Source organism: Chinchilla lanigera, unplaced genomic scaffold (genome assembly GCF_000276665.1).
Source record: "Chinchilla lanigera isolate Chin_1 unplaced genomic scaffold, ChiLan1.0 scaffold00088, whole genome shotgun sequence".
NCBI classification, from domain to species: Eukaryota; Metazoa; Chordata; class Mammalia; order Rodentia; family Chinchillidae; genus Chinchilla; species Chinchilla lanigera.
In genome coordinates, this window is record NW_004955489.1 from 7354102 (window position 1) to 7380915 (window position 26814).

Genomic DNA, 26814 nt, shown 5'->3' on the forward strand with positions numbered 1-26814 from the left:
GGTCCCAAGCTCCTCTGATGATGAGAATAGCTGAGTTCACATCAGGAAAGCCAGCATGGCAAACTTCTCCCGGAGATATCTAGAACAGCGCACCGTCTTCCCCTCCAGAGCCAGGAAGCGATGCTCAAAGTAAGGACCAGAGCTCCCCCAAAGTGAACTGTAGCCATCCTCAGCAGCAACAAGGTCTCGAACTCCTTCGACGATAAGAACAGCCGAGTTCATATCAGGAAAGCCAGCATGACAAGCTCCTCCAGGAGAACCAATAGCCCCCATCTTCCTCTTCAGCTCTCCCTTTTATGCTGTTGGCAACAATCCTCAGATGGGCCCTCCAAACCCAGCACTGCACTGATTCAGTTCAACTGGGTGTTACAAGTTGCCCACCACAATCCTCCCCTGGTCAACCTGATAACCATACACATTTTCATAAACTATGGTCTCTAGTGGCAGATTTATGAAATGTTAACATATCGTGGTCTATGCAGACTTACATTAATATCACAATCGCATACATACAATTCTTACCACATTCATTCCTATACCAAAAGCAAAATATTCAAAGCGTGACCAAAATAAAAGCTTCAAACAACATTGCTTTGACTAATTAACCTGATTAAAGATATATATCTAAAAACTACATAAAAGTGAAATTAAAAGAACTATTACAATCAAAGTCCTTGCTTCCTATTAACTTTTAACAATAGGGTACATCAAGACTAAAAAACCAGGATCTCCTACAATTCAAATACACTCTTCCCTTCAGGTAAAAGACCTTAGTTCATTTTTATTGTCCTGTTCCTTTTTAACAACCGTGCTCTGCTCTGTGTTTTCCTTGCAATTCATAGCTCTATGGAGCCATCCCTCTGGCCAAATTCTTCAAATCAACTTGCTGGTTCTTCACTCTTAATTGCAAACATAGATCTGACCAAAAGCTCTCAACAATAACCATGCCACCATCCCAACTGTAGACTGCTCTGAAATTTTTCTACTACCCAGCCAATATCTGTAAACACAAGCAAAATGTAGACCAGTTTCCTGCCAAAGCACAACATATATCACCTGGGATCCAGTGGCCAGTGCAGTTCTTCTCAATAGAAGCCTCCTGAGCTTCATTTTAACCAGGAGCATTTCCATCAGTACGCTGATTTTCCAGGCTTCAAGAATAGTCTCCCACATAGTTTACAGCATATAGGGGTTACCTCTGTGCCAGTCTCTCAAAACCTTTCCAAATGAATGCCCAAGGTTATAAGTCACATGGCCAGGTAACCTCACACCCCAGTCTCCTGGTACCAAATTCTGTCTTGATTACTTTTCTCTCATTTCTAAGCCAAAATACCCAACACTCAAATTTATGATGGAAAGGTTTATTTAGCTCACAGTTTGTAGAGGTTTTAGTCCAAGGTAGGGGGGCACGTGGCAGATGAGCAACAGTGATGGCAGAAGATAGAAAAAGCCACAAGAGCGAAAAGGGAGGAGCACAAGAGAAGATTTTTTCTGCCCCTTATATTGTACACAGGCTACCTGCCCCAGGGCGGGGTAGCACTCACATGCATAATCCCAGCATCAGGCCATGAATCAATCACAAACTCTAGAAGCCAGTCCCCAAGACTGCATGAGGTTTTGGGGGAACATCTAGCTATAGACTCCTTTTCTACTGGATGCTGGCCTACCTTCCTCCAGTCAAAGAACAGTTATGCCAACCAGAGGAGCCCATCAGACTTCCCATGGAATTTGAGTCCTGGCCCAGAAGATTGAAATATATTGAGATCTGGCTCATTTTAAAATTAAAATGATAAAGAGTAGATCGCTCAGTTTCTTACAGCTGCCGTACATGTTCTTTAGTTCTAAAAGCTATCCTGTGTCCTATTAGTGTATGTATGTGCACATGTATTATGCAGGAGTGAGTGTGTGTATAGTTTAAATTACAGTTCTTTTCAGTTGCTTGCAAATGAAGAGTACTAGCTATTTCCTGATATCGAAGCCTCTTGCCCAACTGATACCATCTTACCTATCTGAACGTATATAACTGACATTAGCCAAACTAATTTTTTCCCCAGTCCAGTAAATATCTGCACTTTCCCTTTCCATACATCTACTTTGACAATGCCAGCTCCATACCTTAGCTTTCTCCTCTCCTATTCTGTCTCTCACTTCCCATTATACTTGACAATGAGGGAGGCCACACTATTTGGGTGGAACTGTGATGAGGGTTGAGGAAAGAAGAGATGAGGGAAATAGGTTCGATCTTAAGGATTACATTGAATTCTGCATATCTTAGCTCTTTTTTTTCAGCCACCTTCCCAAAGCCTTTCCCAATAATTTCTGGAACACTGCTGTCTAGGGTGTAAGCACTTTGTTGTAATAGTCTCCACTACACAGCTGAGCTCTAGGAGAACAGTGTTGGATAATAGTGTAATAGTCATCTTTCCGTCGTCGTGACCAAATACCTGAGGAAAAGCAACTTAAAGGAGGAAGGGTTTGTTCTGGCTCCCATTTTCAGAGGCTGGCCCCAAGGCAGAAACGTCATGCAGGGGATGCAGAGAAAAGCTGTGCACTTCATGGCAGCCGGGCAGAAGAGAACAAGGAAGAGCCTGAGAGGAAATACACCCTCCAAAGGCATGCTCCCTCCGGTCACTCTCCTTCCCCATCTCGGCTCTACCTCCTAGTACTCCCTTCAGCCATGAACTCACCATTGAGCCAGTCCACTGATGAGGCTGGTGGGCTCACAATCCAAACATCTGTCTAGGCTGCTCTTAGTCCAATCAGGCTAAAGCCAAATTGAACTGTCACAACTATTCTCTAATTGTACCTTTTCTAATTGTACCTCAGCTTGGTTAGAAGCTCTTCAGGAAGAAGCCCTTCTTCTGCTACCTTTTATTCTCCCCCCAAATTCCATTTGCCAACTGGAGATTTTGTGCAGTAGTACATGAATTAACTAATTTTAAGATGCTAAGGGGAAGAATTCCCTCTCTAATTTGTGTCCAACTTTGGTGCCTCACCTGTTAGGTGGTGTAGCATGCAACACTGGGTTCAACCTCTGGTCTATAATAAATACACTGCATTCCAGTACCTCTAACCTTCAGTTTCCTCATCTTACATTAGATAACATTATGCATATTAAAGTGCTGAGCACAGGTCTACACATAGAAAGAAATGACTGTCAGCATTTTTGTTAGAATTGTGATTGTTTTCTCTTTTGTTGTTCTTTAGGCTTCATTTGCTTTAAGTTTCTTGTATAACAAACCTAAGTTAGAGCCTGAGTCTTCTCGACAGACTCTGCTGTAGGTTTTTACAAGGTGGTCAATGGATTCCTGGTAGGAAGACTTGGTGGATGCCATCTGTTTTTGGAGGACAGGAATCACGTAGCTGTAGGTCTCAGAGATGACATCAAAGTCGGCCTTGGTGAAGTTGCTCAGAGTGACGATGCAAGCCCCTGGCAGAGGTGAATCTGTCATCAATGCTGGCCATGAGCAACAACTTCTGAGATGATGCTAGTGCCTCTGAGGATACGGTTGAAGCACACCAGCACAGAGCAGCAGCAGCCTGTCACCATGCAAAGGACAGTACGTGGCTTGCTAATCTTGTTCCTCCGGTAGCCTCTCCACATAAGGACAATGGGGAGCTCTGCCAGGATGATGGCCCCTAGGATGACAGCGGCTAGCTCCTTGGTGCACTTAACACCAGAAAGACATAGCCTTTCTTGTCCCTGATGATGACAAATGCCTTGAATCTGAACCACTGATCAGAGCAATTTGGATTCTGCACAAGAATGGTCTATAAAGCTTATCCTTGAGGGATGCCACCAAGAAAAAGTCAATGATCTCAGACTCCTTGATAAGCAGGGACATGAGTTAGACCTCCTCCAGAAATTAGAGCTGTATGTCTTGGGCCAGGAGCCCAAGTCAATGTTGAGAGGCCACTCCTTGTCCTTGCCTTTGGCTCTGTGAGACTTACGGTTTCACCAGCCCCTACTGTAGTTGCCACCAGGGTCCAAAGTTTGCTGTCAAAACCTCAGAAACCACCAAGGCCTCGCACGCTTGGACCTCTGGGCCCACCCACCATACCAGCATCAACTGTCATTTGGTGTTTTCCAGAGAAAGAATCACGATTGTTTTCTTAATCGCTTAAACCTAATTTTACTTTCTGTAAATGCCACATTCTGAATCTGTGACAACAGAAGAGACTATGTATAGGTTTCTACTGGAAATAGATTCAGATATATTTTATAGATAAATCTAAACAATTTCTAAACCATTTCCGTCTCTAATGCCATTGATTCACTCTCCCGCACCATCTCTTCTCCTTAGTGGACAAACAACCTTTCAGAAGGAGGTGCTGATTCCCACAGGAATCTCAGCAGGAAACTCATGGGCCTGTGCACATTGTAAAGAAGATCTCTATTGTAGGAGGTTCTTTCAGAGAGAAAGGGGCCAGAAAGGGGCACTTGGAAAATGTGAGGGGGTGGATTTAATGCGATAATGCACACATTTGGCACCATGATTGACATGTAGTTATTACTAAATAAATATTGTCATTTCTCTTTCCTCTCGTGGTACTGAGGGTTGAACTTGGAGTGCTCTATGACTCAATACTCACAGCCTTTTCATGACTTATTCTCAGATAAGGGCTCACTAAGGTTTCAGGCTCCCCTCAAATTCTTGACCCTCCTGCCTCAGCCGCACAGGTAGCTCAGATTATTGGCATATACCACCATGCCTGGCTAAATTTAATTATTTTTATTGGTAATTTGACTGTGTGGTGATTGAGGCAAAGTGACATTTTAGTGTATATTTTTCTAAGTTCTTAGATTATTTTACTTGAAATAAAAATTTTAGAGTTTGTCTATATTACCTTGGAACCCCTAAAAATACCACTCCTGAGTTAGGATAATAAATAATCTGATGTTTCAAAATGGTCTGAAAGGAAATGTCATACACTTCACAATAGTTCACTCAAGTACCAGATGGATTACATGGAAGAGAAGAGCTTTCTTGTTTATTTATTTATTTATTTTTAAAACAGAGTCTCGCTGTATAGTTCAGGCTGCCCCTGAACTCACTATGTAGCCCAGGTTGGTCTCACACTTGCAGCAATCCTCCTGCCTCAGCCTCCTGAGTGCTTGGATTACAGGTGTGCCCCACCATGCCCAGCGAGCTTCCTCTTTTAACTTACCCACTTTTTTTTTTTTTTTTTTTTTTTTTTTTTTTTTTTTTTTGGTTTTTCTCCGGTACCGGGAACCGAACTCACGACCTTGCGCTTGCCAGGCAGGCGCTTTGCCGCTGAGCTAAATCCCCAGCCCCCTAACTTACCCACTTCTATGTTGTTTAAACTTTTAAAATGAGCACACATGCTTTGAAAATAGTCCCTTTGAAGGACATATCTATTTTCCATGGCACTTTCTGCATAGGTACTCTCAAAGCAAAGACAGCTTTACTTCTTCCTTTCCAATTGAGTTGACTGGTATTTCCTTTCTTACTCACTATGCTGGTGGCAACCTCTGGCATGGTGCTGAAGAGAAGCGATATGAATGGGCATTGTTTCCTTGCTGTTGATCTTAGAGGGAAAGCTTTAAAATAATCACCATGAAGCATGATGTTGACAGTAGGTTTCCTTTTTTTCCCCCTTTTTTTGTTTTTCTCTTTTCTTTTTCATTTCATTTTGTTTTGTTTTGTGTTTGAAATAGGATCTTACTATGCGGTGCAGGCTGGCTTTGAACTCAGTATGTAGCCCAGGCTGGGCTTGAACTCACAGCCATCCTCCTGCCTTAATCTTCCAAGTGCTGGGATGACAGGCATGCGCCACCACACCTGACGACAGCAGGTTTTCTGCATGTGGCCTTTATCAAGTTGATCCTCTGGGCCAGTTTCATAGTCATGCTCTTCCTAAATCTTCTACCCTCTATTTTCCATCTGATTTCCACCTCTTTCAGTTCTTCCTGCTAACCTTGATGTCAAAAATTTGTTGGAAATTTTTCAGAGACAGATTATGCTGGACCAAACAATCAGCCCACTTAGAGCATCATTTGACTGAGGCCAAACCAGATACTTGATCTCCATCTGAGCTACCTGACCTCATGCCCCACTGATCACAGTGAGAACAGAGGGAAGGTGTGCGGGTTAAATAGTAGAAACGTATCCTGCTGTTGAGAGCATTCCTCTAAAAACATGCCTAGGTGACTATGTTTAGCAGTATCATCTCTATATAGGAAAGACATTCCAGTAATTATTTACATATGTTATACGTGCAAATGAGCTTGGGTCCTGTCCAGAGGATGCATATGCTGAAGCAACCCTTTAAGTCCCAACAGTAGCAATTTGTATGTGAGGGACCCCTGTTCAGAGAAAGTGCCTTGGGGATTTGAAATAGACTTGAATTTCCCAAACTAGATTGTTCAAAGCATTGGAACATGCTGTCCTTTCAACGCTGAAGGAGCATGATTTTGATCATGATTATTTTCATTATGAATGATTATTTCTATTACACCATCCCTCTAAGGGATGGTACCAAATGACCTCCTGAATATTCTAAAATCTATTTCTAGATCTCATCAATGAAATGAATAGATACACAGATTTTCTAATTAGCTGAGAGAAGACCAGTGTTGCTTTTAATGATATTTCTGGAACAGGAAGCAAATGATTTTACAATAATGGCGTGGTATATGGTCTGACTTAGAATGCAGTGTTTATTAAGGCAGAAAATAGAATTCTTTTTTCCCACAGCATTATTACGTGAGCTGTGAAAGAAGGAAGGAACAATACTGACTGATGAGAAGCTTAAACACTAGGAAACTATTCTTCAAGTGAACCACGCGTTCTAATTGTCCAGTTACCAGTTAAATCACAAATAAGATCTTGCTTTCTAATTCTATGCCGGCATTGTGAATAAAAGTATTATTGCTAGTATAATAGAAAATAATGTATGCTGCAAAGTAGATTTTAAAAATAAAAATTAATATTTCATCTAGCTCTTATAGAAAAGGCTAGTACAAATTAATTATTTTTTATATTTAGAATCTTATTCTATTCAGTCTATGAAAATTTATCATTTATTGTTGACCTTAGAGAGTGCCAGCTTCTCTCTGAACTAAAGAGGTAATTTACTTTTGAAAAGATATGGAAGGTATTTCATAAAAGGAGCCATATCTTTGGAGTTAATAAACAGCCTTTTGATCAATTGCTTAATCATGCTAAGTCTCCATTTACTCATCTTAAATAATAAAATAGCTAACAATATAGGGTTGACCTAGCTATGCTGGAAAAGCTTTCGTTTGTCTCTTCAGATACTTCTTACTCCTCTACTTTGCTTTGTGATCATGAAGCTAATTTGTGTGGGCTGCACCAATGGGCTTCCTTGATTTCTCATATATATTTTTCTCTTTATCTCATATTGTTAAATAGTTATTAGTGTATGTCTGTAGTACACAGTAGTTACACTCATTTTAGGGAAATACTTTGTGTAACTGGAAGCCAGAAATCAAGGAAGCTGCTGTGGTATCTATGCACAACAGCTTTCTTGATTTCTGGCTTTTGGTTGCCTTCACTCAATGGGAAGTGCTACCATGAGGTCAAAGGTTATCAAGAGAGGAAGATTAGGGCATTTATTTTCCCAGCTCCCTCTCTGGTAGTCCATCCTGGGTTGGTTATATCCTTTCGTCTAAAAATAGGATGCCATTACCTCCCATACTAGGGCTGTCCCCAAACAGTTGTGCTCTACTCTCTTCTGGCCCTTTCACGCTTGTGAGTACAGAAGCTGAGGAGTAGTAATGGCTACCCCAGAAGGGTGTTTCGGTATTACTTGTTGCTTTCCTTTTAAGTTTGTGCTGCAACTACATAAACAGTCCCTTTATTGAACTCTCCTCAATTACTCCAACTGAGCATGGCATATATTCCTGCCAGCACCATGACTGATGCCCTATGTTACAGGTTGAATGGGGGGAGGGGGAGCTAAATGAAATTGCACACACAAGGTCATGCTGGAAAATGTTCAGCATGTGCAAACACTAGGTCTCATCATTATCAAAAATTAAATGCTAAATAACAGAAATGAACAGTGAAGGGGCTGGGGATTTAGCTCAGTGGCATAGAGCCTGACTGGCAAGCAAGAGGTCATGAGTTTGATTCCTAATACTGAAAAAAAAAAAAAACAAACAAAAAAAAAAAGAAATGAACAGTGATAAAGAAACCAAGGTAGATGTAAAATATGAGAGTAAAGCAAATTTCAATAATAACTGATGAGTCAGTTTACCCAAAAGTGAATTGGCAGAGCTGACAGGGAGCAAGTGGGACAAATACCCTTGAGGACTCCATTTCCAGTAAGACAGGGAGCAGTGAAGACTCTCAAATGAAGTAGAGGGAAAGTGCAATGGAATACAATTCCAAGGCAGCCTCCAAGGGCATCCTGCTCCCGCATCTACCTCCAGTCTCTGAATGTATATACAACCACCATTGAGAGGGTAAAGCACCATTCTGCCTCTAGCCCCTAAGCATTCATTCCTCCAGTGGTTTCTCTGCCTCACAGTTGACTACCATAGGGCATGTGCAGGGTCACTGTAGTGGTTAGGATGCAATACTAACTTGAGTAGCTTTGGGATCCATCCAGAGAATTAGTGGAGCACACTTCTAGGTGTGTCTTGGGGTGTCATAGAGGTGTGAACTTCTGTCTGTTGCTTGCATGTTCCACTCTGGTGATGCTCCCCTTCCAGGTAGCTGTGAACCAAACAGGTTTGCTTGGCTATACCCTCTCATCAACATGTTCCTGCCTTGCAGCCAACGGACTGTGGACTGAATCCCATTAAAATGTGACCAGAGGAAGCTGGAGATTTAGCTCAGCAGCACGGCACCTGCCTGGCAAGCGCAACGTCGAGAGTTTGATTCCCCGTACTGGAAAAAAAAAAAAAAAAGTGACCAGAATTAAACCTCTCCTCCTTCAAGTTGTGAGTGTTGGGTGCTGTGTGCAGCAATGGAGAAGCTGACTAATACAGTCAGTTGAAGGACATTTGCTATTTTTCATTCCCTTCAGTGTTGGAGTAAAACTGCTCTTCATTGTCTTCTAGACCATCTCTACAAGAGATGTTTCTCCATCCTTATACTTTCTCAGTCTGGCCTCTGATCCTCAACATTACTTGTCTTTACTGCTTATTCATTCTATCCCATCTCTTGTGAGTTCTGCCAGTTTCCTCTGATATGTGAATACTAGTGCTGAGAATCTTAAAAGAAATAGCCATAAAGATTAACTTGCAGCCTAGAAGCAAGAAGAAAAAGAGATATCAGGGTAAGACTAATGTTAAAGGGCCATAGCCCTTTCCCAGGGAACTCCACAGGTCACTGATGACAATATAGAAATCAGAACTCACAAAGAGCACTATCTTCCCAAGATGGCTTTTATTGCAACTGTTCTTAGTCCAGTATCTTTCTTTTAGTAAATTTAATTTTCCCATACCATGCTTCTGGCCTAAGCGCTTGGATTCTAATTATGAATTTAAAGCTTAATATGATTCCTTATTGCTATAGTCGCTTACAGATTTGGGGTACATTCAGTTTTCTTCTCAACCCTGATTTGTTTCCTGACTTTGTTTAACCATAGACCACAAATTAACAAGAAAGAGTTATATTTCTTCCCGTTGTGGTGGTAAAGTTCAAGTCATCCTTTATATTGTTTAAACCTACATTAAAATAATTCAGTACAGGGGACGTCCTGTAATAACAGAAGAGGAAAAGGTTATACAAATTCCCTCACAGATTATAATTGCAACAACTGAATAACATTTTTAAAAGAGCTACTTAAAGGCACAGTAAAATATTAAAAAGCTGATAAAAATCCAAAAGAGAGGATAATGTCTAAATAATTTTTATCTGGAAAGAGTAAGAATTAAGATTGTTAAGGCTTACTGACATGTAGTGGTTTATAAATATGTCCATGACTTCTCTGATACTATTTCTTTTGAGATAATAAAATGTAGTCCCTTTCCCCATGCATGCGGACTGCACTTCTTGATTCATTTCTAAAAATAATAAATAAATAAATAAATAAATAAATAAATACAAACAGAAGTGAAGATGTGGGACTTGGGAGACGGTTTAAAACAGCACTGTAGTTTCTTCCTGGCATTCTCTGCTGAATTACTCTCTCTCGGGGAAGCCAACAACCCTATTAAGAAATTCATGTTTAAGAGTACTAAAATCTCTTACCAGCAGCCAACAGGGAAGGTGTCATCTTGGAAAGGGAACCTTCAATCCCAGTCAAATCTTCAGTTTGAGGCAGGAATCTAGGCTTAGCGAAGACTAGTTGGGAAAGTGGGTGTGACCTGTTAACTACAAAGTCCCAGGCTCCAGGCCCACAATAGTTCCCATAGCCCTGCATATGGACTTGGAGCAGGTTTTCAGTAGGACGGCCTAGATCCATTGTTAGCCTGAGGAGTGGGAGACACAAAAAGGATAGTTGATACTGAGCCTTTTCACATTATGTTCTCTCACGCTGTAGAGTGCAGTTGTTTTACTGCTTTTACCTGGCCCAAACTCACTCTCCAAAACCTGTTTCTTTTCCTATCTTTAATAAATGTAAAATCTTGATACCTTTTGTGCTAGTCTTGACCAATTCTTTGCTCAGGACAAAAAGAACCTAGAAACCAAGTGGAGAAGGAGACTCCAACATCCAAAAGCCTGGTAATAAACTGACAGCTTGATTGGCACCCAATAAGCAGCCTAAAGTGGGAACAACCCTGCTATGCCACTTTGACTTACTGAACTGTAAAAGCTGTCTCAAATAAGAAGTGTTCGATGTGTTGAGTAGTGTATTTTGAGAATAAGTTTTATCCATCAATAGGCAATTAATACATTGGCCCAAGGATGCTACTCAACCTGTACAGATACAGCTGTGAAAAACTTCCGTCTCCATATGTGAGCTAAAGCTGTCATACACCAGAGTGCAGAAAGCAGTTAGAAATCAAAAGGAGAAAACAAAATCCAGTACTTAAAAACTCCAACAGAAATAAGACCAACGCTCTGAGCCTAAATGGACAAAACTGCTCAATTTCATGTGCCTGATGAAGACACTAGGAGGCCTAGTGAAAAACATGAAGATAACACAGAAATAGAGAGACATCTAAAGTAAAATCTGTGAGCTTAATGTTGTGCTTAAATGAGAACATTCTTAGATGGCATGAAGCTAAAGAGTGATGGACCTGCAGTGTCACAGTGTAGACCCCAAGTTTAGCAGAGTAGTTGGAAATAAGAAAATCAAGGAGGTATCCCTATATACAAGGACACCATAGACAGGATGAATATTTCTCCTCCAAAACATGGACACTCAACAGAATGTTCAGGCACAAGGGAGATTAACAACAGGTCAGCCCAAAAAGGTAGCAGCGGATCACATACACTGAAAAGGAAATTTCCCTTCTGCAAGAAGGTTTGCAGGAAAGAACTGACAAGAGTGAGATTAATAGGACAAAAAAGAAAAAGCACACAAATTTGTTAATGTGCATAACCATGAGACTCTATAAAATGTAAAGCATAAAAAGAATCAGATGGTTGAAGCTTAAATATGTCTCTTTATAAGAGAGAAAAAAATACCTCCTCTCTTTGTAGGAGAGAGGAAAGTTGGGGAGGTGGGGTACAGGCAACATTAAAAGTATTGTAAGTGATTTTTTACATAATTGTGAACCCCAAGATCCTAAAACAAAGTTTTTCTTACTCTGGGAGAGGAAGTAACAAATTTTGGGAAGAGAAGGGGTTGGACTTCAGGAAAACAAAGGATTTCTTGTGTAGATAAAGCCTCAAAGATAATCTTTCAAAGCTGCCCTCAAAAGAATAGATGAAAAGTCTATCGAGGCATGTTGACCAATTTTACTCTCTTCTCTACTTCTGTGGTTAATCTGTCCTGATTATTTGATGAGATTCCTGGGGAGGGGGTTTAGGACAATTGCACATCTTTTGGTAGAATTTCCCTCAGTCAGATAAGAGAACTACAGAGAAAACCCCTCCTTGTACTTGGCAAAAGGAAAGAGCATCAAGAAAAGATTAGAATGTCCCTGATTCGGAGGCAAATTCATAGGCCTTCCAATTTCCCATAAATCAAAAGTGCTTATCATGCCAAATCACCTCAGTTTGGGGTATCATTTCCTGAGCCTCAACAATGGAATAAGAACAGACTGCAAATCTAAGCATCTGCATAGCATAGGGGAGAAAAGGGCTGCAGGACTAATCTAGGAAAGCTTCCTGTCCACTAGAAAAAAGATAATAATAATCTCCAGAAAAACATGACATAGAGTCACTTCAACACATTATGATAATAAGTTTTCAAGTAAAAATTGCTAGACATATAAAACAACAAGAAAGTGTGACTCATGCTCTGAAGAAAAAGAAGATGATAGAATCTGACTCCAAGAGAGCTCAGACATTGAATTTATCAGTTCCCAAGATGGATCATATAAACATGTTTAAAGTATTGTTTCAAATATGTTCAAATATTGAAAGGAAATATGTAGCAATGAGAAAATAGACAAGGAATCTCAACATAAAGAATAAATTGTTTTTTTAAACACTAACACTGAAATAAAAACATTTGATTAATTTTACCTCAAATTATGGATGTCAGGAGAAAAAAATGCATGAATTTGGAAGTAACTTTAGTGTCCCCCAAAGAGAAATGTTTAAAGAAGTAATGACCATAGAACTTCTCAAATGTAAAACAAAACATAATTGCAGAACAAAGAAGTTTTATAAACTCCAAGAAGAAAGACCACAAAGAATACCACTTTTAACACTTGCAGGTTTTACACTAGTGAGACAATGCGGTGCTTGCACCTGCAGCTCTGATTTATTCTACTTATGAGTATGGTCTCCAGTTGTGACCATTTACCTATAAAGACCTCGAGTTTATCTTTCTTTATAGCTGAGTAATATTCCATTATATAAAAGTACCACAATTTTCTTATCCATTCCTCGGTGGGTGGACATTTGGGTTGCTTCCACAATTTAGCAATTACAAATTGTGCTTCTATGAACGTAGGTGCACATATATCACTCTGATATGATGTTTTTAGGTCTTCTGGGAAAACACCCAGTAGGGGAATAGCTGGGTAGAATAGGACCTCTAGTCCTAGTTTTCTGAGGAATCTCTAAACTTATTTCCACAGTGGTTTCATCAATCTGCATTCCCACCAGCAGTGGAGAAGGGTCTCTATTTCCCCACAGCCTCACCAGCATTTGTTATTGGTTGATTTCTTAATGCTAGCCATTCTTACTGGGGTAAGGTGCAATCTCAATGTTGTTTTAATTTGCATTTCTTGAATGACTAATGATGTTGAACATTTTCTCATGTATTTATTTGCCATTTGTATTTCATGATCTGAGAAGTGTGTATTCATCTCAACTGCCCATTTTTCGATTGGGTCTTTGAACTTGGGGAGGCTGATATTTTTTAATTCTTTATATGTTTTAGATAGAAGTCCTTTGTCCAAATGGTTGTCTGTCTGTTAATGTTTCCCTAATTTTATTTTTAAAAGAAAAAAAAAAAAACAGAAAGCCACTCTTGGGCTGATGGTATAGTTTAGTGGTAGAGCACTTGCCTAACATGCATAAGGTGAGGTGTACTGTGGTCCAGCCCTAGCACAAGATGAGAGAAAGAAAGAAAAAAAGAAAAAAGAAAGAAAGAACCCACATCTAGACACATCATGATCAGCCAAAAAACTAAGACAAAAGAAAATCTTGAATGCAGCTAGAAAAAAAGATGTTTCATATATAGGATTAATAGCTTACTTCTCATAAGAAATTATAGAAATCACTTGAACAACATATTCAAAGTGCTGGGGGGCAGAGGAACCTGTCAACCAAGAATCTTCTATCTAGGTAAGTTATGGTGGGGCAAGGGGCCTAACCCATTTCCAGGTGAACAAAAATTGAGTAATTTCATTACCAGCAGACCTGCATTACATGAAATGCTAGAGAAAAGTCTTCCAAATGCAAGGATGCTAAATCACAACTCCGATACATAAAAAGCAATCAAAGCACCAGAAATGGAAAATACATGGGTAAACACAAGTGATCATTTTTATTTTAATATCTTTAGTTATCACAATCTTTAAAGCAATTATTATAATGCTATATTGATGGGCTTATAACATATGTAGATATAATGTGTGAGGGTAGGTATAGCACAGTTGCATTGGGCTAGAGGATGACTCGGTAGTAGAGCATTTGTCTAGCACAGGCAGGCCCTGGGACTGCTCTCCAGCACCTATATAGAAAAAAAAAGGGAGAAATGGAGCTGGGGACATGGCTCAGTGGTACAAGTTCCTGCCTGGCAAACACAAGGTCATGACTTTGATTTCTGGTACCAAAAAAAAGAAAGGGAGAAATGAATGGAAAGACACTATAATAAGCTTATATCACCTTTTATTTTACCTGAAATAATTCAATATTAAATCTCAATAGATTGTTAGTTCAAGGTACATATTGTAAACCCTGGAAAAACAACTAAAAGGACATTACAAAGAAATGCAAATATAATCTCAATGTATGAATTAAAATAAAATAATAAAATAAATTTGATTAGTGTGCAAGGAAGAGCAGATGTACAAAAATATGAGGCAAATAAAAAGAAATAGTAAATTGCAATTGTAAATTGCAATTATCCAATAATTACATTCAATTTAAGTACATAGAGTAACCCTTCAAAAATGGCAGAGATTGTCAGATTCCAATATACATGGATAAATACCTACATATCATATGTGATATATATGTACATATATATATATGTATATATATATATATATAGGCAAGTGTAGACTGAAAGGAAAAGATGGAAAATATACCATGATATTAGGCACCAGAATGCTGAAGTGGCTATATTAATATCAAAATAAACTTCAAGACAAAGCATAACGATAAAGCCAAAAACAAAAATTTTGTAATGTCAAATTTTATACACCAGGAAAACATGAAAAGTATAAATACACATGAGCTTAAAAACTGACAGCACAGAAGTAGAAAGGAATATTTTTCAGCTAAGGATATGGTCTCTATTATGATTATAATAGTGGTTTGATTACCATACTCATTTGTCAATGCTTATTAAATAATCATTCACTTAAAATTGATAAATGTTAATGTATAGAATTTAGACCTTAAAGAAAAATAATGAAATTAAAAGATCACTTTAAACCTAATGACATATTTGGGTATGTAAGTCAGCCTTAAATGTATACTCTAGGGCAGTTGGTTTTCATTTGAACTATCCTAATCAGGAATCCACACTCCAGGGAAGATTAGTGTTTGAAGGACCCTAATCAGGACTCCACACCTCTTGTGTGACTGTGGAAAATGCTTTTAAAATCTTATCCAAATATACATTCAAGCATTCATTATTTCACGTAAAGGCTATTAGAAATAATTAGACAATATTATGAACAATTATCATATTTGAGAAAGGTTAAACAGGTACCTCTGCCCTGACATGAACTAGGCGTGAGAATTTGGCAACTCCTACGGTCAGCGTAACATCTATGAACTGCCCCCCGAGTGCATTTGTTCTCCACCTCAAAGATGAGTCTGGACCTGGAGTGGAGCTCAATAGTAGAGCACATGCTTAGCGTGCATAGGGCCCTGAATTTGATCCCCAGCAACAACAAAAAGAGCAGAGACAAGGAGTTTGTCAATGTTCCAGCCAGAAAATTGGCTCCTTGCACTACCAGAACATTGGTTGCATCCTCCTCAGAATTAAGCTTCTGTGCAAGTGCTATTGGGACTGTAAATGAAGACTGCAAGCATTTTGGTCCCCACTTCCTAGTAAATAACTGTTCTTATAGAATTCAGGCTGGGACTTGTTATCAGTGTTATATACTGCCTGGTAATGAAGTTGCTGGAGGGAGGCATACTCCCCTTCCCAGCTCTAATTGTCAGAAGCTAATGTTTTTGTGAATAGCCAGATGGGTTCAGATCAGTTCAGAGGTAGCCCGGAAGAACTCGTGTTCTTTCTTTGCTGCCACAACCCAGGTACTTTATACTAGATAAATTTCTTGTATCAAACGAGTTTCTAGAGCAAAGCTTCCAATTCAATTTCCCTGACTTATTCTGAAAAAAAAAAAAAATCCCTTTCCTTCTGACTTTAGCTCACAAAGGCAATGTGTGCAGGGAGTTTAAGGGAACAATTAATATCGAGATTTTAGGTGCTTGTCAATGATTACAGTATTAAACTCTGCATGAAATCCTCATGAACAGCACATTTACAAGCGGTAATGTTGAAGCAGTACTTCTCAAAGGACACTGATTTCTCTTGATCATAGTTGCATGTAAGTCAAGTTTTATTAAAGCACAGCCAGTCGTTCATGTATGTATTGTCTGTGACTGCTCTGGGCATAGAATGGTACATTTGAATTGAGACAACAGAGACAGAAATGGTACAGCGTGCAAAGCCAAAAATATTATTTAACTGTGCCTGTACAGAAGTTTGTTGATCCTTGCATTAAAATAGTGTTTCTTTTAAATCAGTAATTTTCAAAATGTGGTCACATAACAGTTGCTAATAATTTCTGCTTTTATAATAATTGCTAGGCTGGGGATATAGCTCAGTGGCACAGCGCCTGCCTTGCAAGCCTGAGGTTATGAGTTCAATTCCCAGTACCACTAAAAAAAAGAAAAAAATAGAAATAATTGCTAATTCTTCCACTTTGTATCCTTTTTTCTGATAGGGAGGAAGAATGTTGCGGATGGAACCCAAAGCCTTTGCACACGCTACCACTAAACCACGCCCTTGACCTATTTTTTCTGAACTATTTTTAGTGCTTGGTAAATTTATTATAAAATATTTCTCATTTCTGAATAACTACATTTCATTTTCCTCTGCTCACCTCACTTATGTTCTATATCATTTTGTGTATATTGCTCTTTCTAGTTTGCAAGCTCATCTTGATTCGCTCTTTACCTTAAGATTTATTTTAAAAGGGATTTTTGTAGATTCTAAGTAAATAGAAACACTTTTTTTGCTGTGCTATCATTGCTAAGTCATTGCTTCTTCACATTTGAGGCACAGAATGTGGCTGACATGTGAATTGTTGTAGACCCTTTGTGGCTTGACTTGGGGTCAATACCTTTAACTTTTCCATGTGTTTAAAAATAAGTTGTGTGCTGCTTCATTTAGTATAAAATTATTTATATTTACATTTACCTATGATACTAAATTTGCTCTTTTTGTTTAAATCCTTTATAGTTTGACATATTTTGCCTATTAGAATTGTCACTTTATGAGAAATATGTTAGAGTCTAATGATTGTTGACATGTCAATTGTCTCTTCTTGCTTCCTCCCTCTTTACCCTCTCTCTCTTTCTCCCTTTGTGTATATCAAAGCTGTTATTGAAAGTGTAAATAATCAGCCACAAGCTAAGGACAAAACCAGCTCATATCAGAAAAAGAGGAAGAAATGCTCTAGACAGCAATTTCTTGGAGATAAAAAGTGGAAGTGAATGCACAGGTTACCTGAAGTGTTCAGCTACATTAAGAAAGGTTTTATAGCTCTATCAAACTCTAAGAAGAACTAGTGGTACATAATGTATAAGCCAATCTTCTACCATCATAACAAATACTGAGCTAATCTAATTATAAATGGAGGTTTATTTTGACTCCTACGTCAGGAGGTTTCTGTCCATGCCCGGATAGAAGCATAGCTTTTCAGCCTTAAGGTTTCCATCAACTCCTGATAACATCAAGGTGGGGTCTGAGCCTTTAACACATAGGCCTTGATGGGACACAAAATTTCTGAATAAAAAAAGAAATGTGCCCCTCTGTCATGTCTCAGCCATGAATAGCACAAATAAACTATAGTAAGGGAAACATTGAACGTTGATTTAATCAAAAAGTGTAAAGCTAGAAGTCTAAATGAAAGTACATTCTTGCAAAGGGAGGAATATAAGAAGGCTAAACATTATAAACTTTGTGCATTTAACTTTTTTATTCTATAGTGTTTGATTTTTTAAAACCATATACAGGTATTTTTGGTAAAAGGTAAGTTTCAACTTGAAAAACTAACCCCAGAGACTTGGAAAGAACTAATTACCCAGTGACATCAGGAAATACCACGAATGGCAGTATTAAATTATTGCTTTGATTTATACACCCAGTGCCATGAAATAACCACCACAGCAGTGCGTCTGGAGGTCCTGCTGATCTGTCCCTTGTTTCAGCAATTTTTGAATGGAACAGACCCCAGGGATTCCCTCTCTTTCATCGTCCATCCACCGCCCGTCACTGACTTCCAAGACTGGCCAGCACATCTCTCTCGTGAGTGACTCCTTATTGCTGACCAGCCAGGACTTCTCAGATTGTCAGAACTGTCCCACCTTGGCACAGGCTGCTGTCAACCATCAATTTGCACCTCTGGACATCCTAACCCTACCTCCCTCTGGGCTATTATTGGGTCCATGAGGATGTGCTGTAGCCACCTCTCCTCCAAGACTTCCAGAAACCTTCTGAGGATGAGTGGAGTAAAACTCTGGATGCTGTGGAAGCTGACTCCAGAGAAGAAGCTGAATCATGATCTTCTGGATGTTCATGCCTTGGGCTCTGCCAAGACAGATCTCCATCTCTGTGATTTCCTGAAGAACCATTTTCTAGATAAGGATAAAGCTCATCAAGAAATGGGCAACTGCCTCATTAAATTCTGCAGGCTGGCAGGCCCCCAGGCCAGGCTGGGTGAGTGTCTCATTGAAAGGCTAACAGTGCAAGATGGATATTCAAAAATGTTGTTTAAAACATGATGTATAGCTTCATGTAAACAGATTTGAGAATCTAAGTGAAATAGATAATTGCCTAAGAATCATTATTAGTTATTAAAATTGACTTACATGAAAATAGCTCCCAAATCGTAGAGAACACTAAAAAGCTACTCTATTTGCTCTTAATAGAGCCTCGTGACCCATATAACTTTACAGATGAGGCCAACCAAGCCTGCAAAAAATAGATAATTCTTATAGATTAAGACAGCTCATTAATTCTTTTTTCTGTTTTTAGGAAGAAGTACAAATGGCCAATGAATACATGAAGAAGTGCACAACATCTCTGGCCATTCAAGAAATACAAATTAAAGCAACACTGATATTTCATCTTACTCCAGAAAGAAATACCATCATCAAGAAATCAACCAATAACAAATGCTGGTGAGGCGGGTGGGGGAGAGGTGTTTGTGTGCAGAAACCCTTTTACATTATTAGCTGGAGTGTAAACCGGTATAACCCTATGGCAATCAGTGTGGTGAATACTCAAAAAAAAACTAAAACTAGAAGCTCCATTTGACCAGCTACCATGGTACCTCGGTTCACAAATTTAATTCTTTCCACAATTCTGGTTGAAGAATTCATTCCACAATCCTAACCAGAGTTGCAGAAAGAATTATGTTTGTGAACAAAGATGCTACTGTACTCCCCTTCTAAGTATCTTCCCAAAGAGTTAAAGGCATCATATTACAGTGTTCCATATCCATATTTATAGCAATATAATTCATAATGTCTAAATCTTGGAAGTAGCCTATATGTCCATCAACAGATAAATGGATAAAGGAAATGTGGAGTTTACACATAATAGAGTGCTATTCTGCCATAAAAAAATGATAAACGAGTCATTTTAGGAAAATGACCCTGAGACCATAATGATAAGTGAAATAAATCAGACACACAAGCTTAAATATTGCATGGTTTCTTTTATATGAAAAATAAAAAGCAAAGTATAAGGTAGATGATAAGAAGTAGGGAGACAGATCTTTCTCCAATGGGAAGGGAATCAAGAGATGGAGGGAGGGGAAGAGAAAAAAAAGAAAGGGGATGACAAAAGGAATTAAGATGTGTCATGTGCATGCACCGCCTCCACACAAGGAGTGCAAACACTCACTAATAAAAATTTAAAAATAAAAATGACAATTTGTCATTAGCTATTTGTCCATAGTATAGAACCTAAAATTGTAAAATTAAAACAGAAAATCAAAACCATGTGGTCTCATGTTCAGGAACTCTAAAGAACACACGCTGATCTGTAAATAAAGATATGCAGAAACAAGAATGTTCCTGTATTTAGAAAAATATACAAATCCACAACCAAAACAGACAGCCATTCCTCTTTCTGATCTAAATCTGATGGACTCACTGTGAAATATAAATTAACAGAGAGCGTGTTTAAAATAGACAGCTGCTAACAAATCATGCTAAAGAATCATTGTTGAAAATTAACTGCTGCAGATGACACCAAGCTAACCATAATTGCTTCAGTTTTCGGGTCAAACACACAACACTTAAGGGAGAAAGTATTCCAAATCATTTTGTAGACAAGGAGTTAAAACTTTTAAAATAGATTACTATTTATGGGTTATTATATAGATTTCTATGGAACCATAATCATCTTTCTCTTAATATAGGTAAAAGCTAAAGTAACACTGAATTATAATGCATTATTAGATTAAACTCCTTTTCTTTTTTATTTTAGAAGTTATTAATACAACCATGGCTTGAAGGCCAACTCAGCCACTTATTGCTCTGAGGCCATAAGTGAAAGTATATATTTTAAATGTGCTTTTTAAACCTTTGCCTTTTTTTCATCAAATTAAAGTATGCGCATGGTTTTAAAAGTCAAATATTATTCAAAGGCTTATAATGAGAAACAGCAGTCCCCTGCCCTATGCCTTCTCATTACCTAGTTTTATTTAGTATTTAAAATTTTTATTATGCCTAAAAATTACGCAAGTAATATAGGAATACATTCCCATTGGGAGTGAGTCAAGCTATTCACAAGTACAGCAAGTAAAACATTCAAGCACTTCTTTTAATTCCACAGCCCACTCCACCCTCCCTCTAAAGTAACCATTGTTATCAGGGATGTGAGTGTTTGCAGCCCTTCCCCCCTGTATATATATATATATACACAAATTTGTTTGGATGTTAACAAGATCGTACTGTAAAAATTGTTGTTTCTTTTATCTCAATTAATACAAGCTGGAGACGTTTCCATGTCACCGCACATAGACCTACTTAATACCTTACAAGCATTGTATAATATAGACACATTATTATTTAAAAACTGCCGAGAATTTTGGTAAATCTAACTTTTTGTAACTAAAATAATACAGCAGAAAATATTTGTTCATGCATCTTTGTACGCATACATCTGCTGGGTTTAAAAGTATGCATCTTTCATATTTTGATAGTGAGTAAGAAATTGCCCTCTAAAGAGGCCATATTATTTTACATGCTTTCAGGAAAAGTAAAAATTTTACCAAGTTGATGGACAGGAAAAAAACTAGTTCTTTAACTCATCTAGAATTCATTTTACATGGTATCAATTAGAATATGGATTTTATTTTTCCTAATATGTGATCAATTACTGAACTACAACTTAATACTGTTGTTTCCTTTGTAATTTGAAGTATCACCCTTTTCATCTATTAAACGTCTGAGCTCTCTATTTTATCTCGTTGATCTATTTGTCCATTTTAATTCCTACAGTCTACTGAGAGGGGAAAGCAGGAGGATCACATGTTCAAGTCAGCTGGGGCAATTTAACAACTGAGACCTTGTCTCAAAATTTTTTTAAAAAAATGCAAAAGTTTAACAAGTGCTTGGAGCTCAGTTCAGTGCTAAGGCCCTAGGTTTGATCCCCAGTATTGCAAAAAAAGAATTCCTATAGACTATTTTAGCTTTGCAGAGCATTTCACTCGTTTTTAATTGCTTTGTGCCAAATCCAGGCCTCTAGCATGCTAGGTGAGTGCTTTACCACTGAGCTAACCCCAGCATCAGGATGTTTCAATATCTGATAGAATAAATTATCATTGTTCTTTTATGTATACCTTTTAAAAAGATTTCTTATGTATTTCATTTTCTAAGGTGAACATAAAAGTAGTTTGCCAAGTTGCAGAAAACATCCTGTCTAAATAATGTTTATTATTTTATTGTGTTTACAAGTTAAACTTGGCATTTCTAAAAATACTAAATTTTTCCAGTCGGAAGCATGGTACATCTCACTGTTGAGGTCTTTTAGGGCATGTTTTTTGTTTAAATGTTATCATCATAAAATACTTGTTTTATAGGCCGTCAATACCAGTGTATTTACTTCTCCTAAGGCTTCAGGCTTTTGTCAAAAGTGTTCATAACTGACACGACATATGTAGCAGTAACCATATTTGCACATGTGCACAAATAACAGATATACCTTGACTGCTGCCTCTGCACTAGTGACTTTAAGGTCCCAATGAGTGTAAAGTCTTCTTGACCTCAGAGATGTTGAAACATGGGAAAATATACATATATAATTAATGACTGGCAACAATTTTTTTCCCATTCTGTAGATTTTCTTTTCTCTCTATTGGCTGCTTCTTTTGCTGTGCAGAAGCATTTTAATTTGATATGTTCCCATTTGTTGATTCTCATACTATTTCTTGTACGACTGGGGTTCTGTTCAGAAAGCCCTTGCCTACATTTTCTATGTTTGCAAGAATTTTACCTATTTTATCTTCCGGCAGGTGAAGTGTTTTGTTTTAACATTTAATTCTTGGATAAATTTTAATTTTAGTTTCAACAGTTACTGAAATTCTTTTTTAGCACTACATGCTTGTAGTTAGTACATGTTTCCACTCCTTGTACCGAGTTGGTATGTGTGCATAACATGTCTTAATGCCTTCTGCACTTCTGCTGATGTGTCCATTCATTTCACTTGCCCGTTTTGAGGGTTCTTTTATTTTGGGGTCTAAGTTTTTGTATTTTATAATGTATCAAACAAGTTTATTCTTTCTATTAAAAAATGAAATTAGACCAAAGGGAAAGATCTGTATAAATTTTACCTTCAAAGAAAATATTTGTTATCATATTAAATCCCTCATACTAGATCACATAAGACAACGTAGGTTAGAATTTAATATTTAAGAAAATTGCACACTACAGTTATAGTCACTGAAATTCACTTTTCAAATACTTAGGGCTTAAAACAAAAGCAAAAACAAAAACTGGTTAAAGAATTAACCAGTCATGGTTTTTGTGGCAATTGTCTCCTTGACCTTGACAACAATATTCTGAAGTAAGTACCGTTATTCTCCCCACTTCAAAGATGAAAAACTGAGGTTCAACAGGGTTAAAACATTTATCCCAAATCACACCTCTAGTGGAGCGAGCATCTGGCCCTTGAGACTACTCTCACAACTGTCATTTTCTCCTGATATAAACTCAGATACCCAAGAATCCACACAGCAGTCCATGGTGAGATCTGTGCACTGGCTGAGTCTATAGTACTCCTCATGCCATTACCTTTCCTTTAAAGTGAAATGACGGGAAAGGACATTAGTCTTCAATGCCTCCACCACCAGCAATTGCCAGTAAACGCCCAAGATGTCTGTTAAAGGTGTTGGAGACAGGTACTTACAAAGCATATTCTGAATTTTACCTTTGGATGCCAGTATTTGGAATAACTTTTACTGGAATGTTTGCTGGCACTGAGCCATCAGCCTATATTGAAGAAGAAAGAGAAAATTGTATTGAATTAGTGCCAAGAAATTATCCTCATTGTAAGTACTCAAATAACAACTTTCTCAGAGATCCTGGTATCTAAAATCTGGTTTTCTCTTGCAAAAATGAAGTTGCTTCCATCTTTGAGATAATGTGATTAATTGATCTGATTAGGTTGCCCTCCTGTCGTTGGACCTCTGGAAAGCTTAAAAGCAAACCACCATCAAACCTCCAGCAATTTCTTAGAGGATCTTTTTCCTTGTTCTACTGTTACCTACCTAAACTTCAATATTTATTTTTGGCATTTGCAGCGTGTTTGTCAAGAACATTTTGGTTAAAAGCAGCAGAAACTCACCCAACCTTAAGCTATGCCAGGCACGGTGGAGCACATGAGCACATGAACACACCTGCACGCCAAGCCACTTCTAACTGGAATGGGCCTATGAGGGTGAGGCATAGCCCACTGCTTCTCAACCATGCTCACTGTGGTCTTCTAAAGGACATTCTGCAGCAAGTGGGAATGCACAGGTGTGTTCCTGATATCTAGTAGGGAGGGAGCAGGCACGCTGCCAAATATCTTAAAATGTGCAGGACAGCCTGTACAACAAAGAATCATTTGGCCTCATAGGTCAAGGGGGCCACAGTTAGGAATCCCTAGGGATTGCCGCACTGATAAGTGACAGAGATGGAGTAAACAGGGAAGCCTTTAGAAGGAAGCAGTACAGGAAATGTGAAGCTGGAGTGGCTCTAGAATGACTACAAAGGGGTGGCTCACGGGTGGCTTTCCGATTGGAAGTGAGAGGTGGAGCTGCTTGCTTAACGCTTTTGTAAGACTGACTATTCTTTGTGCAGATCAAAGAATAGGACAGGGCCCTAAAGCTGCCCCCAGTCCCACTCTTTCAGTAGCACTTTTGAAACACTATGTTCAAGTGATGGTAAACTTAAGAATTTTTTAAAGATTAAAAAAACTAACAAAACAGCAATAAAGACAAAACCAAAACAACACAAAAACAGCAAAAAAGATCCATGACCTCAAAACAAAATGAGAGGAATTAACAAAGGCTGCTATATTACATACTGTTATCTTTAGTGAAGGTGCTCAGGCCACCAGATGTAAGAATGTAAGATTGATCAAACAATCAAAGACAGGAACAAGTAATCAGAAAAACATTGGAAATGATGCAGAGCGTCACCATGAGATTTTTAATTCTTAGGGAATCTGAATGCTTCGGTTGTAGTCTCCATCTATGTCACTTTTCCTTACTAGATTTTAGTTTCTTCCTCTGTAACCTGAGAATACAGGTGATCCCACTGCTGAAGGTTTGATGTAGGGAAAACTGAGTGGATTCCTTTTTTTTTCCTTATACAGATTCACACAGGACAAAAACTTTGGCAATTGTACCACAGTAATTTGAGAATTTTTTGAGGTATTTCACATTTACCTCTTATTTACAAAGTACATTTTAATTCAATAAATAAATCATTTATTTTACCTCCTGTACAGGAGGCTGTTTTTTATGTTTCCTAAGCTGCTATCCTAAGTGCTGGAGAAAGGGAACAGCAATCTTCATCATCTCTAGCAAACTTAGTGATGGACTCAATATTTAGAGCAGGGCTTTATATAGAGTGTAAAAAGCTTAGTAGAAAAGATTTTATGAGCAAGTTGAAGTAGTCAGTGCTCAGTCCCAAGAGAGCAGAAAGGATGGCTTTTTGGTGGGGGGATACTGGGACTTAAACCCGAAGGTGTTTTACTACTGAGCTACATTCACAGTCCTTTTTATTTATTACGAGCCAAGGTTTTGCTAAGTCTCCCAGGCTGGCATTGAACTTGTGATCCTTCTGCTTCAGCCCTGTGAGTAGCTGGGATTCCAGGTGTGCACCATGCCCAGCCATTATTTGCCTTTGGCAGTTATTCCTAAAACTCTATTCAAAGTGAAACATTTAATGAAAGTGCTACGATTTGCATATACTTTGAGTGTGCCCCCCCCAAGGGTTTATATGTCAGGGCCCCTAGTGTGGTGGTATTTAACTGGTAGAACCTCTAAAAGGGTAGGCCTAGTGGAAGGTAATAAGATCACAGGGGATGTTATCCTTGCAAGAGGTTAATGTTATTGTCCTTCATGTGAACATAGCTTAGTTTTTAGGAGTCAGTCCATATAAAGCAAAGTCGTCCAACCCAATTGGCTCCTTTTCATTTCTCTGTATGTTGTGCTGCAACCAAGGGAGCCCTTACCAAAATGCATGCTCTTGGATCTGCAAAACTGAGTTAAATAAACTTGATTTCTTTACAAATTACTCAGCCTGAAGTATTGCACTCTAGCAACAGAGAAGGCACTAGTAATGGAGGGCTCAGCTGGAGCTCTGGCCTGATGCTTGGTACACGGAGCTCAATTCACGACACATGGCTGCACAGCTTGGTCAGTGCACAAGGTCCTCAGCAGCATTGGCAAGTGGGAACATCCAATTATTCCTCCACAGGGCTGTGTCTGTGGGGAAGGAGACCTGCTCCAACTCAGATAAGTGTACAATATGCCATTCAGCATCAGAGATGTCTTCATCAAAAACTGCAATGTAGTTTTTAAATTCTTATTCTAAACCTCAGTGGTGTACATTTTTTAAAGCACCCAATCAGTAAACTTGGTCCAAGTAAGAGAAACAGTAGCATAGGTTTAATATGAAAATTCTCTGGGTACAAAAATAACCACCAAAAATTGTCTTTAATCACTATAAAGTCAAAAGATAAACTAAGGATGTGAAAGGGAAGATGTTGAAGGCAAGAAAAAAATAACTTGGAAAGCCACACTTCAGTCCTTCAGGCAATAATTCAATCCACAGACACCCATGTTCTGTGACCTGGGAGGTTATCAATTTTGTTATCAAACATTCTGCTTTTGAGAGAGATGTATGATACATAAGCAAACTGATCCTCAGAGCTTGTGGTAAAAAGCAACTTTCACGCATGTCATTGGGTCCATATATCCTCAAGCAAACTTCCACATGTACCCCATAGAGAATTCACATCTGCAATGCTGGCCCTGAAAAGCTGTTGTGTCTTCCAATCCACCAAAGAGAAAAATCTTTTATATTATACCTATCTTAGATTATCTTACTGCCGTTGCCTCCCAAGTTCATGGCAAGTGATCATCTAAGACTGGAATAGACACCAGCTCAGCATTAATGACAGAACAAATGCCTATGGGCATTCCATATAATGTACAATATAGGTTACTAAAAGTCAGAATAATATCCAAGTATAATAGCCTTATGTTCACAAAGTTTCTGAACAGAAGTGATGCTAAATTACTGATTTTTCTCATTTAAAAATTTAGCATATTCTTCAGTG

The 26814-nt window shown here is 38.4% G+C and overlaps 1 protein-coding gene across 1 annotated transcript in view; it reads right to left on the reverse strand.

Annotated features, from left to right (window-relative positions):
* Window positions 1-3203: 3203 nt before the first annotated feature.
* LOC102023270 (fibrillin-3-like) overlaps window positions 3204-26814 on the reverse strand; it is a gene marked incomplete at its 5' end in the record, with an annotated part of 81786 nt that continues 58175 nt past the window's right edge. Inside the window, 1 exon segment of the mRNA XM_013504457.1 lies at window positions 3204-3430. Coding sequence (XP_013359911.1) covers window positions 3204-3430 — 227 coding nt within the window.